The following is a 14,444-nucleotide window of genomic DNA, read 5'->3' as shown; positions in this document are numbered from 1 at the left end:
ATAGTTCACTGCCCTCGCCGGTTTGGCTCAGTGGACAGAGCATCAGCCTGCAATCTGCAGGGTCCTGGGTTCGATTCCGGTCAAGGACACATACCTTGGTTGCAGGCTCCTCCCTGGCCTGGGCCCTGGTCAGGGCGTGTGCAGGAGGCAACCAATTGATGTGTTTCTCTCACATCGATATTTATCTCATCTTTCCCTTTCTCTTCCACTCTCTCTAAAATCAGTGGGAAAATATCCTCGAGTGAGAATTAAAAAAAAAAAAAGAATAGTTCACTCAAGTGCCATAGAGTTCTCAAGAAGCCATCAGCTTGCTAAATCTACTCAATACGGCTCAAATTTAAAAAAAGAAAATCTAGGTATAGGCCTGATTAGAGTATGCAGAAGATGCACCCCATGTAGACACCCAGCTAATTAATGAACTTTATCCCAAAGCAAATATATAATATTATTCTCAAAAATTTAAAAATATGCTTTTTTTCTGAGCAATAGATATCAAACTATGATATATTTGATGGAAATATCATCTAAAAAGAACAAAACACTTGACACCCTGCCATAAATGCTATGCTCTTGTGTTTGTGTGGATACGTGTGTGGGTATGTATTCTGGGTATCATATTCAATACAGTATTTAGCCTTGACTTTCTTCTTAACCTTCAGTACCATGAATACTTCCCCTATAATTATTATTTGAAAAGATAATTCATAACTGCATGACACTTCTTTGGAAAGAGGTTCCCTGATATATCCATGCACCTACTAGTACTACGGATTTCACATTATTCTTTCCAACCCAACTCAAGCCAGATAATCTCATCCACCCAATATGTGCCCCTGACTCCCTGCACCACCTTAGGTCCTGGGTAAATGTGACATGATTTCTAGTCCCTGAGACAGCCCATTACACCTGTGTGCCTTTCTGGAGGACTCCCCACCGCCTCCCTCATCCAGGGACTCCAAAACAGAAGCGTGCTCAGCACCAGTAAGGACTGCATTAGAGACGAGAGACTGAATTTTGGCTCTTTTATATTTGGGAGACGGTTTGCTTCCAAAGAAGTTGCTCTTCCTGGAAATTAAATTATTCTGTGTTATTGAAGGTAATAACTGCTATGTTACTCTAATGTTTGAAAGTCCAAATAAAATATTTGAGAGAGAAGAATAAAATTTATTTTAAGAAGTGAGCTTTTTTTTTTGGTTGAGTAGCCATGCTCGGAGTCAAATAAAACATCATGTCTATTTGGAAATTCAATTCCTTCTTCTTTATTGACGGTATCCATGATTGCTCCTATTAAAAGTTAAAACGTTAAAAGACAGCCGAACTCTAATTATCAACACTGAGGGAGAAAAGTGCTTGCATGGATCATCATTTATATATGGTTTGGGAAGTCAGATTTTGACTTTGTCCTTTTATGCCTAATTCTCACCACTTCCAAAGCCATCCAATTACTGGCAGTCAAACTCTAGCATGGGGAGTAAGGCAGAAATACTGAGAGTGAGTTATTATAAAGCTGGCAATACATAAATCAGTTGAATTTCATGGACCATACTCTCTATAAATCAGCTAGGGCATTAGACACTCCCCTGATAATTCCTGATATAGTGTCAAAATAGCATGAAATATTTAAAAAGCTCAAGTACTAAGCAAAATACTGTGAAAGCTATCATATCCCAAATTCCACAACTAGAATTCTTTGTACAGCATGTCACTGAGGAACATGTCTTCCCTACTTGGGATGCTTGCTTCCAGGGGAAGGGAACTTAATTAACGGAATACTTCTGGCCTTCCCCAGCCCTCCACGTTCCCTGCCTCTTCCTTCCTCTGGGGGTCTCTCTGCCTAGAGAGAGCAAGGTTTGGGCTCTAGTGCTCAGAGGAAGCTCTGTCCCTGTGTGGGGGGGGGGGAAGAGGGGAGAGGGGGGAGGGGGGGAGAAGGCCAAGGTGTCCTGGGATGTCCTTTGGCATCATACCAAACTATATCTAATCAAAACTAACATTTCACCTCTGATGGCCACTCCTTTATATTTTTTCTTCCAATATTCCAACTTCCTCAAAACCTGGAAGGGTTAGTGGGGGTGATATTTATTGAGGTCCTTAAAAAATACCAAACAATCCACATTTCTGCTCATTTTATAATTTAAGGTAAATATATACCTTTCTGTGGTTTATGTTGTTGCATATTCAAATGAGAAAAGATTACACTAAGCATAAGATTACGAACCAAACCAAAAGGCTCCTAAACTAAAAGAATAAATTATATAAAACCTGTTACTGAATGCATGTTTATTAATACATATATACTTGATCGAATTTCTAAGGACAGCTATGATAACCACATTAGACAAAACTGTTATTAATAAGAAAAATTCCACCCTTACCTATAAAGAGCAAATATACTAATTTTAATGATAGAATTAACTATTGCTGTAATCCAACACTATAAACCAACAACCCATTTATTAATCTGTTCTGTATCACTCAAAACTTGTAGAAATTTTGAAACTTACATTTTTTTTTTAGTCAAACATAATTGGCTCACCTGCCTATTTCATCCAAAAAAACAGAAAGGTATTTTATTATAGCATGTATTTTACTCTGGTAACTTATAATTGGCAGTTCCTACAACGACACATAAATTTGAATATAAATAACCAAATTCATTGTCAAAATGTTTTTCTCACTGAAGATAAATTATCAACTGTTCCACAGGTCACAGTCTACAGCAAATTCTAAGGTACGCCCAAGCGTTATAATCATAAAATCACGTTGCTGAAGATCAGAGCTCTACCTCGCAGGAGCTGGGTGATCGAGCCCAGAGGAGTTGAGTATTTTAGTGAAGCTACTAAGAGTGAAATGATATGTGAAAATGACCACTTATTTCAAAAAGGTACCAATGCACACACTTTATTTTCTTAAGAACTTGAGTTTAACAGGAGGTGGATGGGGTGGACTGGGATGCTGTGGGCCTCCTATTTATTAGGTAAACAAATTGTTTCTTTGTCACAACGATATTATGATGGAACTCATGCTCTGTGGTTCTAAGCAGAGCAGATATTTAACATCTGACCTCAACCAAGAGTGATGCTTATTAAATTGTCTATAATATCCTTTGTACAATATTAATTATTGTAGAAAATTTAATCTTAGTCACTATCAAAGTTCTACCCTGGTTGGGTGACTCAGTTGGTTGGTGTATAGTCCCACAGACTAAAAGGTGGTGGGTTCTGGTCCCAATCAGGGCACATACCAAGGTTACGGGTTTGATCCCTAGTCAGAGCGCGTGCCAGAGGTGACCCACCTACGTTTCTCTCTCTCACTCTTCCTCGCTCCCTAAAATCAATGGGAACATATCCCTGGATGAGGTTTAAAAAAACAAAAGAATATCAAAGCTCTGCCATTTCTGACGATTAGGTTGGAATCTTTTTCAATAATGATGCTGGGATATATAATTTACTTCTCTTTTAGCTTAAATATTATATACATAAAGGACTGTTACGTTGCAGAGTAGAACATTTGACATATTATATATGCAAATATACATAATGAAATAATACTAAAATAGGGGTAGGGTGAGAATATATCCATTTAATAGCCTTTGTTACAGAGTGGTGGCCTATAGAACATATTTTTATAATACATAAATGAAGCATAGTATCCATCTTAATATGTGTATAAAGATCTCTTGTGTTTCTACAAATGTTTATCATTTACAAGTTCCTTATATACTCACTTACGTTATCCCAAAACCTATCTTTTGTCTTATTGTACCCATTTTATAGCTAATAATACTGAGCTAAAATCTGAGTATCACATAAATGGCCAAGGGCTGAGCTAAGAAGAGACGGAGCTAGGATCCATCCATCCAAAGCCATTGCTCTCTCCACATCTGGGCACCTAGCTGAAGCAGAATCCAAACCAGCATTACACTTATACATATTCCAATATTTTAAGATATATTACAATTTTTATATATGTTCATTATAAGGCAGAGCTCAACTTTTCTCTAGAAATATATCGTGACTTAAAATTACAATTAATGGAATATTAAATTTCGATATATGTAATTCCTTTTACAGATAACTTTTCAAAAATCTCGCCAAAGGATACAGGTGAATATTTGTCTCACATAGGAAGCTTCTAAAAAGCACTGTTTCACTTATTTAGCCATTTTTTCCAATTTGTCAAAAACTAGTTGATACAGAGTATAACTTCAATATCCTAATATGTCTAGGACATTTCCTACAAATCAATTAACCATAATACAGAGCTTGAAATTACATTTAACTGCTATGTGATCAAAAGATAAACAACTAGAGGTGTCATAACTGCATATTTTTGTTATCAGTCTTAACATTTTTAATGGACTAAAAGCACAGTGTGATAAAATATTGCTTGTGAGTTTCCTGTGTTGAAAGTTCTGTTTGTGAATATAATTGGATTCATTAAACCCAACCAGGCAGTTTATTTAATCAGTAAGCTAGACTGGCAGACAATGTGATAGAAACTATTTATCTATGACATGTTTAATATTTTACATTGATATAAAAGCTGTTGCTTTGGCACATAATCAGATAAACTTGAAGCCAGCAACAAGTATCATGAACTCTTCCCACTCAAATTAACTTTTCTCCCACATCCACACACCAGGTATCACAAAGCCATCAAAGAATCTAGCCCTGAGGACACCTTCACATTATGGATGATGAAACCCATCATGGAAACCAAGGGAGGAATTTGACTTGTAAATCAGCCAGCAAAGACCCATTGTACCAAATCATCTATGGAAGCACTGGATTTAAAGGGATCTCCCTGTTTTCTGTAGGTATCTTTTTATCCTCTGAATTACAGTGTTCAAGTGAAAGAACTCTCAACCAACCTTTATTTTAAAAAATTGAAACTTTTTAGAAAGAGTGATACTAGCATCACTAATTCCCTACTAAAAAAGTGAAAATAATGTTCACAGAGAAACAAGCATAAATAGGCGCTCCTTATCTCCTTATGGTTAATCATCAGAAAAGTCAAAGAACACTTCGCAACAGTTCCCATTTTAGTTCAATTGGCTGGTTACAACCAGATGCATTAGTTCATACAAAGTACACCTGGCTTTATGGACATGCTACTATAAATTACTTTAAATGTAAGTTTAATGTTTCTTCCATAAAGACAACCTGATGAAATTACTCTGAACAACTCTTTTTTTCCACATGCATGCATACTACACAAAAGACAACTTTGATAGAGCACAACAGTGACTAGCGAGTTCTATATCACTTTCAGGAAGAGCGCCCTGTATTCAATTATATGTCAAAAGTAATGTTATATTTGAGAATATTAGTACTTCTTTTTTTTTCATTTTAAAGGTTATTATGAAAGTGATATTACCCTTAGAAATTATGTAACAAAAATATGAACTGCATTTTCAAACCAATATCATTTGAATTTCATTTTTCTCTCTGATGAATCGTTTCACTGGGAGAAGGAATTGGCCTGTATTCTACTGTGAAAGATGTGAAGTTGATGGAAATACTGCAATTTGACAGTGCATGACTTTTATTACAATGAAAACATTAGTGACATCTATAATGAGTAGGTTATACGACTACACAAACATACACCAAATTAAATAACTTCACTCCACAGGGCTATGACAATTTCATTAAAGCAATAACCTCATGTAGCTACTACAATTGCCATTCAATCAGGTACTCTCACTTTCAATCTACAACATACCATAAAACTCACGTATACAATTCATGTAGTTTTTCCCATGCCTCTCAGCTGCTCTCTGTCTGCACACATAGGCACAGAACAATATCTACTAGTCCTTTAAGAACCATGTTTGAAACCGTAACCTAGGACTCAAAAGGAGAAAAGAGAAAAATGGACATCTACTTCACATACTGCTTGTTTTTGAAATAAATTTTATATTAAAGCAATGCAATGAGCAAAACAGCATGTTCAAAGTGCTCCTGTAAAGTTCTCGAGTGGGCAGAGGTGAAACTAACGCAACATTGGTAAACCTAATCTCTCTCCCCACTTAACTCACGCTGTACAAACCTGCCTAACCGTTCTGCAATGCTGAGACGTGTGAGCTGTCTGATTACAGGACTCCCAGATTTCAACATCTGACTCCAAATGCAACCATCTCCATTCAAGCCCTCAGATCTTGTAACCCACAGACCAGTACCGATGCCACTTAACATTCTCCCCAAAACAGAGAAAATGGATTCTGCGTGTGGCAAAGAGATTTTACAGCGGTTTAAAGCAGCGAGTCCGTATTTGAGGATGCCCCCACCCCTATCAGTCACAGTTCTAGAGCGAGCCCTCAGAATCATGCAATTTCATCCCTGTCACTCGATCATGGTCGTATTAAACACTTCATGGGATTTTTAGAAGTGGTGCAGCTCCAAAACCTTTAAGTCCTGCAGGTGAATTAGTAACAGCAAAGAGATGAACTGAACTACCAGCAGCAGCTCAAATGCGACTGGAGGGATGCACAATGAGGTAACTCTTAGGGAGTTTCAGCACCTCCCTGTCTCCACGGAAGTCCCTGCAGAAAATGCCCAGCGTCTAGAATACTGGTCACATAGTTCCTCAAAGTGAACATCTATGCCTGTCAGGCCCAGCACTGGGTGTCCAACAGACCCCTTTCCTTAAGCCAACATATCTACTTGATAACATTAGGCATGCATGTGACTGCCACCTTCCAGAGCCAAAGCAAATCAGATCAGATCATGCAGCGGAGGCACACAAGGGGGGAAACACCTTGGCACCACGACCTGCTTCCCTTTTCCTCTTTTCCCACACCCTTCACTGCCCCCCTACCACCACCCCGCTCACACATTTACTGCGAAACACAACTTTAGGCGTTTGGGAAGTAACTGTTCTTTGTGGGAAACACACACACACACACACACACACACACACACACACACACACACACACACACCAACAATCCCTGAGACTGTGTTCCTACCCTGCAGACCAGGGAGGCTGCACCACATTTAATGACTTAATTCTGAACGATAGTGGCTCCAAGCAGCTGAGTAGCAATCGATGGGAACACATTACACACCAGAAGAAGAGGAAGGTCTGCAAAAGGGAGCAGCAGCTCTCCTCTCGGCCATTAATTACCGGTCACCCAAATATCGCAACGCAGCCTCCCGCACGCAGTCAGAGCTCTCCAAACCTGGGTTTCAGGTGGCGCCTTCCAGAACCTCGCTATCTATTGTCAGGACGCAGAAGCACCCCCGAAACCGGTGAATCGGGCGGAAAATGCTCGCTTGGAAGCCGCTAAATATAGACCCGGGGGGCTGTGGGGCTGGCAAGCCGCGGGAGACCGAAGACAGGCCATGGATGCATATGACTAAGTATTTCCATTTTGTTGTAGCCAAACATCATAATGACATTGAACATAAGGGCAAAAGCCTGGAGGGAAGTCCTCCCCGCCCCCACCCCGTCCTCTTCTCTGTATTAGGGACGTCATATATGCAGCGTGTATGTTGTGGACGGTGGTAGGGAGCAGTATCGTTGGTGTTGCCCTATATACGCCTCCTCCAGGGGAGACGGGTGGCAGGGAGGGGGAGCACGCCGAGAAGCCACTTGGTAAACGCTCCAAAGAAAGGCACTAACCCGGGCCCCCCTTCCCAGCAGAGCCGTCATCCGAGAGGGGACCCGGAGCGATCGCGGTCCTCCCGCGGCGGCCAGGACCACGCAGCCGCCACCGCCGCCAGTCGGAGCCCAGGACCAACCCCGACCGGCGGCGAGGAGGAGGAGGAAGACGCGGGGAAGGACGCGCCTGGCCCCAGCCGCCCGGCGCCCGCAACTCACCGAACGGCGCGGCGCCCGATTTCTTCCTCGCGAACATGCACCCGCCGCGAGCGACAGCTCCTCAGTCCGGGGAAAGGCGTGCGCGCCGCCGCCCGGCTTCAGGGCAAGGTCCTGACCTTGCCCAACTGCAGCATCGTCCGCTTTTGTTGTCTGAGCGCTGCCGCGGGACAAGGGCTGCTGGCGGGGAGCCGGGGCGAGCGCCGCGGGGGAGAGGCGGCTCCCGACGCGAGTGCGCGGCGCCCGGCCCGGCGGCCCCTCCGAGCGCGGCGAGCGCAGCGCCCCCTGCCCGGCTCCGCGCGCTCCGCGGACTCGGGGCTCCCCCGCGCTCCTCCGGGCTCCTCGAGGCTCTTCTGGGCTCCGGGCACCGCGGCCGCCGGCCGGGCTGGGAGAGCTGCCGCCACCGCCGCACCCGCCGCTCCGCTCGGCCGGCTGCCGCCACGGGCGCGAGCCTGCAGCCGCCGCGGCGCCCGGCGCCGAGCGCTCCCGAGCTGCGCCCAGCGCGCGGCCCGCGCCACCTGTGCCGCCGCCGCCGCCGCCGCCGCCGCCGCCGCCGAGGGCGAGGCTCCTCCCGCGGCGCGCGGCAGCCTCAACCTCCACCTATGCCTCGGCGGCCGGCTCGGGCGCCCGGCGACTGAGGAAGCGTCCGCCCCGCCGCCCAAACCTGCCCTGGGCACCGAGCATGCCCAGTGCCACCGCGAGAGCGCGAGGCTTCGCCGTGCGCATTCCACTTCTCCTGGTTTTCGAGGCAGCAGCAGCAGCAGCAGCAGCAGGAGAGAGGGGAGGAGGACGCAGGCTGGGAGAGGGCCGAGCATCCCTGGGAACGCACGCCCCGGCCCGAGATGGGAGGATGCTTGGGAGCCCGGCTAGAGCCGGAAGGGACACGGGGAAGGCCTGGGACCGGTTCTCGAAGGGTTCCTTCATTTCCGTGGCAGATGCTGACTGTTTATTGTGGGGGGGCAACTGTCAGCCTGCAAACAAAGGGACAAGGGCGGAGGGGTTCTAGAATAGCTCGAGAATGTGCATGCTGCTGGGTGGAGAGGATGCTCTCCAATCCTATGGTTCTAGAGCAAAGAAGGCAGGACGTGCATCCACACACAGTCTTCCCCATAGTGCCCGTCCAGTCTTACAGTCACCTCCAGGGCTCAGATCAAACATGCTTTTCACAGATGGAAAGACTTTCTCCCTAAACAAAATCCCTCTGGTTTTGAATCTGGAGTGGATGCAAACTTTCTGCAAGAAAGACCCTCGTCTAGTCTGGACCTGAGATACATTTCAAAGACAGGGCTCTCCTGCTGCTGCTCCCACTCGTCCTTCTTTCTACTTCCGCACCGCTGCCCCTTTCTCTTCCTCCTCCTCCCCATTCCCCTCTCGGGGCTAAAATGGAAACCCTCGCCTATTCTTTTCCCACAGTCTTTCTATATGCCCTGGACTGCGTTCTTAATTTTCAGATTGGCTTTCTCTATGGTCTCATGGTTTGACAGCTCATTGACTCCATCCATGCCTCTCCTGCAGTGAAATACAGCAAGTACAATCACTGTAGTGAACAGTGAACGTCTCATTAGGAAACAGGACCCATGCCATGTGCCAAGGAAGTCCTCTGGGCCTTCAGCCTGCCCAGGGGCCAGGGCAAGTGGCCCCCAAATTAGGTCACAGCTCACTATCCCTGATCCTGTAGAGACAAGACTGTCTGGGGTTGTGATCTCTCCACTCCATCCCTCCCCAGAGCTGGTTTCTGAGACCCAGATAAGCAGACAGAATGCAGGAAATTGTTATCAGAGGGAGTTTGGGCCTGATGAGTCTTGGCAACAAAGTACTTCTCTTGTGTCAGAAGACATTGTCCAACAAAGGCACATGACTTGAGTATTTATTCAGGGCTATTCTTTATTATACTTTGAAGTAAGCTAAAATATAACTTTAAGAGCAAAGGAGGAAACTTTGAGACAGGTTAAATAGGTAAAAGCAAGGAGCAGCAAATCACTCCAGGGACTTTTGTCAGCAGTGCAAATGTTTATTTTTAATCCTCCTACCCGCAGGACTGGCTTGGTCTCACCTCCCAAAGTAGTTCTCCATATTGAAACAGCCCCGACTCCTGTGAGGAAAGACACTGCAGGGCCATTTTTCAGCGCATGTTGAACTGTATTTGTTACTTTAGTTGTCAGAAAGGCAGTTCAATTACTGTGGAGCACTTGGTACAGGACGAATTAGCAGCACTGTATCCATTAGGCCGCATTACTTTTCAAAGGATGCTCTGTTCCCACCTTAGCTTTAGTCAGATTTTTTTTAAATCGACACTCCTCTTTGCATCTTTTAACTCAAGAAGTCATTTGCGGAAGGAAGTGTAACATATCAGTTACACTTTGGATTAAATTTGAAGTAGATGCATAGATACTATGCAGACAGTATATATCTTTTATGCCTATATATATATAAGTTAAGAAAATTGTTTACCGACTTTTTAGAGTCAATTTTTGAGATGAGCAATCATACACCTGATCTTCTAATTGTGATCTTTGGAAATAACCCATAGACCAGCCGTGGGTAAACTACAGCCTGCGGGCCGGATCCGGCCCGTTTGAAATGAATAAAACTAAAAAAAAAAAAAAGACCGTACCCTTTTATGTAATGATGTTTACTTTGAATTTATATTAGTTCACACAAACACTCCATCCATGCTTTTGTTCCGGCCCTCCGGTCCAGTTTAAGAACCCATTGTGGCCCTCGAGTCAAAAAGTTTGCCCACCCCTGCATAGACAGCCCCTATAGACTTCTTCAGAGGGAGGGTGAGGTGGGTATTTAAGGAAATCAGTGATGCCCTTGACTACTTTGATTTATTTTATTCTGTGCCTGATTCCATTGGGACATTTGTGATTTTTATTATTTTAAAATAACTTGTAACTTAAGATATTATTAAATGCACAAATAGGTAATATTGAAAAATTAAAGTAAAAAGATCATGTGTAGTGTTAGATCTTGGAACGACTCACTACTGCCATCTTTTGCCTCTTACTTCTGCTAATTCCTGTAAAAAGGAATGTTCTGAATTCCTCAATTCATTAAGAGATCAGAAAATTATTAGCTTATTCTCTTCAAATTATAAATCTCAATTCTAATTGAGAAATCTTTATTGTTTCTTCTTCTGTTTATATATCAATACATTTATGTGATACAGAAATCACATCTAAATACTAACTCCTGTGTCTCTTGATTTTTCAAATCACTATCCAAAACTTGAGGCAAATATATTTTTATATGGAAGTTTTAATTAATTTTAGGAATAAAACCCAATAATTAAAATATTTTTATAAATTTATGTATCATTTTATAGTTTAAAATATACCAATGTTAGGAGAGTGGATCCTTGTTCAATTCAAAGTAAGAACTGCATCTTACTGTTGAAGTTCAAATAGAAGGTAATATTTCTGTAATGTTTAATGTGATTTACCCAGTGATAAACAAGTGGAAATTTCTCAAGTTCAGATATAAATTATGCTAGTGATCACTGTTGATGGCCCACATTTAAATAAAGTAATGACAGTCCCTTAGAATATACAATTTAAATTTTAAACCAAAGTCTCTAGAATAGTAGCTCAGTAGTGTCATAATAATTATCCATGTTATACATGTATATACATATATGTAGGGGAGGCTAATTAATGCTGTTACTGGTCATAAAAGATACGCATTTGTTACTAGAGAATTCTACTCTGTTTTTTAAGACTTTCCAGATAGTTAACTAATTGGAATTAAGCATGTTAGATAAGATCAATGTTCGGGTCATTTCACTATTTGATTAAAAACTTCACACTTCCCCACAAACTAGCTCTTAATACAACTACTACTCAAATGATGGTATCATTTGTTTATTCATTCATTCATTTACCAGCAAATGTATATTGAGCTTCTACTGTGGTTCAGACACTGGGCAAAATTTAGAGAACCAATAGTGAACAATAGATAAGACAAAATCCCTATCCTGTGGCGTTTATGTATAAACCAGAGGCGCTGTGCATGAAATTTGTACACTGGGGAGTGGATCCCTCACCCCAGCTCTCAGGGGATTTCCGGGACCCCTTGCTCCTTACTGCCTGCCTGCTCAGATCACTGCTCCTAAGCGTTGCCACGGAGGCGGGAGAGGCTCCTTTCACCACCACTGCACTCGCCAGATGTGAGCCCGGCTTCTGGCTGAGCGGCGCTCCCCCTGTGGGAGTGCACTGACCACCAGGGCAGCTCCTGCATTGATCATCTACCCCCTGGTGGTCAGTGCACATCATAGCGACCAGTCCTCTGCCCTTGGGTCGGTTTGCATATTAAGCTTTTATTGTATAGGATTGTGATTCTTGGATGATAGAAGAAAAGGAAACCACTGAGGAGTTAACCACATTCAGAGACCCTCATTTCCTCCTAATTGTCTATGTGCTATGAGGTGTTGACAATTCTTTTACTCAATTCCTTTCCTTCCATGTTTTCTCAACGTCTTTCCTCTCCAAGGGCTTTTGTTTTTTATGCCAGGACAGAGGCAGCATGATGAGGAAATAGGACCTCATGTGCTGAAGCAAAGCAAGGAGAGGACTAGAGAGAGTGTACTCACAGTGGTTGAAGTTCTTAGAGATGCAATGGAACCTGGACTCAATGAAGCAATCAGAGAGCAGTGGCATGTCTAAGTAAAGGCCCACATGTGTGAATCGGAAGTCACAACCTGGTACTAAAATATCTAAATTCAATGTAGGCTGGTTAGGCATAGAGAAAAAAGGTTCAACATTATTGATCAGAATTGGACAGTGGGTTAGAAGTCTAGGTTGACGGACATTGACGAATTGCATATACAGATAGAGAAGGCATCAAATAATGGAGTGTGATGCTTGGCACAGAATCTTAATAACAGACACTGGCAGAAGGAAAAATAAATTCTATGCTATGATTTATCAGCAATGCTTATAGATTTACCAGGCTTCTAGAGGACGAAGGTATTGACTGCCTTAATGTCTACACTTAAGAATAGGAAGGAGAAATTTCATACAATGAGATCCAAAGAGTAGACTAGGGAATTTTCATCAGGGTTCATCTAGACTTTCTAGTTCAATTTTAAGGCACAGTTAATGTAGTACAAAAATGTCACCAGCATGCCCTAGCTTGTTTGACTCAGTGGATAGAGTGTAGGTCTGTGGACTGAAGGGTCCCAGGTTCAATTCCAGTCAAGGGCACATGCCTGGGTTATAGGCTCGATCCTCAGTAGTGGGTGTGCAGGAGGCAGCCAGTCAATGATTCTCTCTCATCACTGATATTTCTATTTCTCTCTCCCTCTCCCTTCCTCTCTAAAATCAATAAAATATATTTTTTAAAAATGTCACCAACAAAATTTTAGTTTTTATACTAAACATCTAGGTCAATGGTTCTTAATGGAAAGGTTAGTGCCTCTTTAAGAGGCATTTTAGAAATGTGTGAGGGTATTTCCTAATTGTCACTAGGATTTCATGGTCACAAGCCACATATTATAAACATTCTGCAGTACATGGACAGTCCCACAGGAGGAAAAGTTGCCTGTATCCTTCATGGCTCTGGACGGCTTCTACCCATCATTCATAATTGTTAACTTATTCACAAGTGTCTAAGGTTACTTTACTGCATTTTACATATAAGCAAGAAACATTTTTGCATGATTTTTATGTACATTGAATTTTGCAGGAATGCTACTAAGATATAAATTACAAAAAGATTTAACTTTGGTTTGCTCAGAAACTGATCCAGGTTTGTTCATAGTATTAAGAGTAACATCACCAGTATTATACAACTCACCCAAAGAATGCTCCTATCTCAGTCTGTTTGTATAGCCATTATTGTTGGGGTGTTACTACCCATAGGAGCAAGTATATGAGTACTTTGTTAGCTCTGCTACCTAATTGTGATCAAGCATTTACACAAAGTAAAATAATATTTTAGGTGTCTTTCTTTTTATTTCTTCTTTATATTTATGTTGGAGTATTGTGTAGGTCCTTCAATATAAATCTACTTAAGAAAGTTGAATTATTTTCACATAAAAGATAAACAATATATATGTATTAAAGCCTGTGAGATGCAACAACAACAGTATCTATAATACCTATTATGTCAAGTAAAAAAAAATATAACTGCAATAAGTTGCAGGCATTGGACAACTGCCAATGTGAGGCTGCTATCCTTGAGGGAGAGGAGGCAGGCAAAGGATGCCCTACTTTTATACGGGCTTTTTTCCTAGGAAAAACATCTGGGTGTGGTTCATTTATGCAAGCAAGAGAAGTGGTTTACTGGGCAGAAAAGGCAGAGGTTACCAGCAAACTAATACAAAAAATAAGGCTAGCTACATTTTAAGTTTGAGGGCTCCAGCATAGAAGTCTGGGTGGAAAGCTGTACTAGACTTCTTTGAAGAAAGCTTAAAACCAGGTTCTGATAGGTCAATGTCTTCCATTGATACTTCACTGTCTGCCAACATAAAAGTCAAATTTTTGAGGAAAAATAACTAACCCAGGGCCTCTTCAAGATATTACTTAAAAAATTCAGAATACATTAAAAAACACATTAGGTGTGGAAAGAAAAAGGAAGAAAAACCACACAAAAAAGAAGGAAAAGGGATCAATAAGTTTGTT

General features: G+C 42.2%; 1 protein-coding gene across 5 annotated transcripts in view; it reads right to left on the bottom strand.

Annotated features, from left to right (window-relative positions):
• CTNND2 (catenin delta 2) overlaps nucleotides 1-8,084 on the bottom strand; it is a 782,618-nt gene extending 774,534 nt beyond the window's left edge. For 3 of the 5 annotated variants that reach the window (XM_059694778.1, XM_059694781.1, XM_059694780.1), the window contains exon 1: nucleotides 7,825-8,045. In XM_059694778.1, coding sequence (XP_059550761.1) covers nucleotides 7,825-7,861 — 37 coding nt within the window. In that variant the 5' untranslated portion in view covers nucleotides 7,862-8,045. Of the gene's footprint in view, nucleotides 1-7,824 lie in introns of all 5 variants that reach the window. The other 2 variants (XM_059694779.1, XM_059694782.1) reach the window with 2 other exon arrangements.
• Nucleotides 8,085-14,444: the final 6,360 nt, after the last annotated feature.

The sequence above is a fragment of the Myotis daubentonii genome, chromosome 4, assembly GCF_963259705.1.
Source record: "Myotis daubentonii chromosome 4, mMyoDau2.1, whole genome shotgun sequence".
NCBI classification, from domain to species: domain Eukaryota; kingdom Metazoa; phylum Chordata; class Mammalia; order Chiroptera; family Vespertilionidae; genus Myotis; species Myotis daubentonii.
The sequence above is the reverse complement of the archived record's forward strand: the minus strand, read 5'-3'. Positions and strand labels throughout refer to the sequence as shown.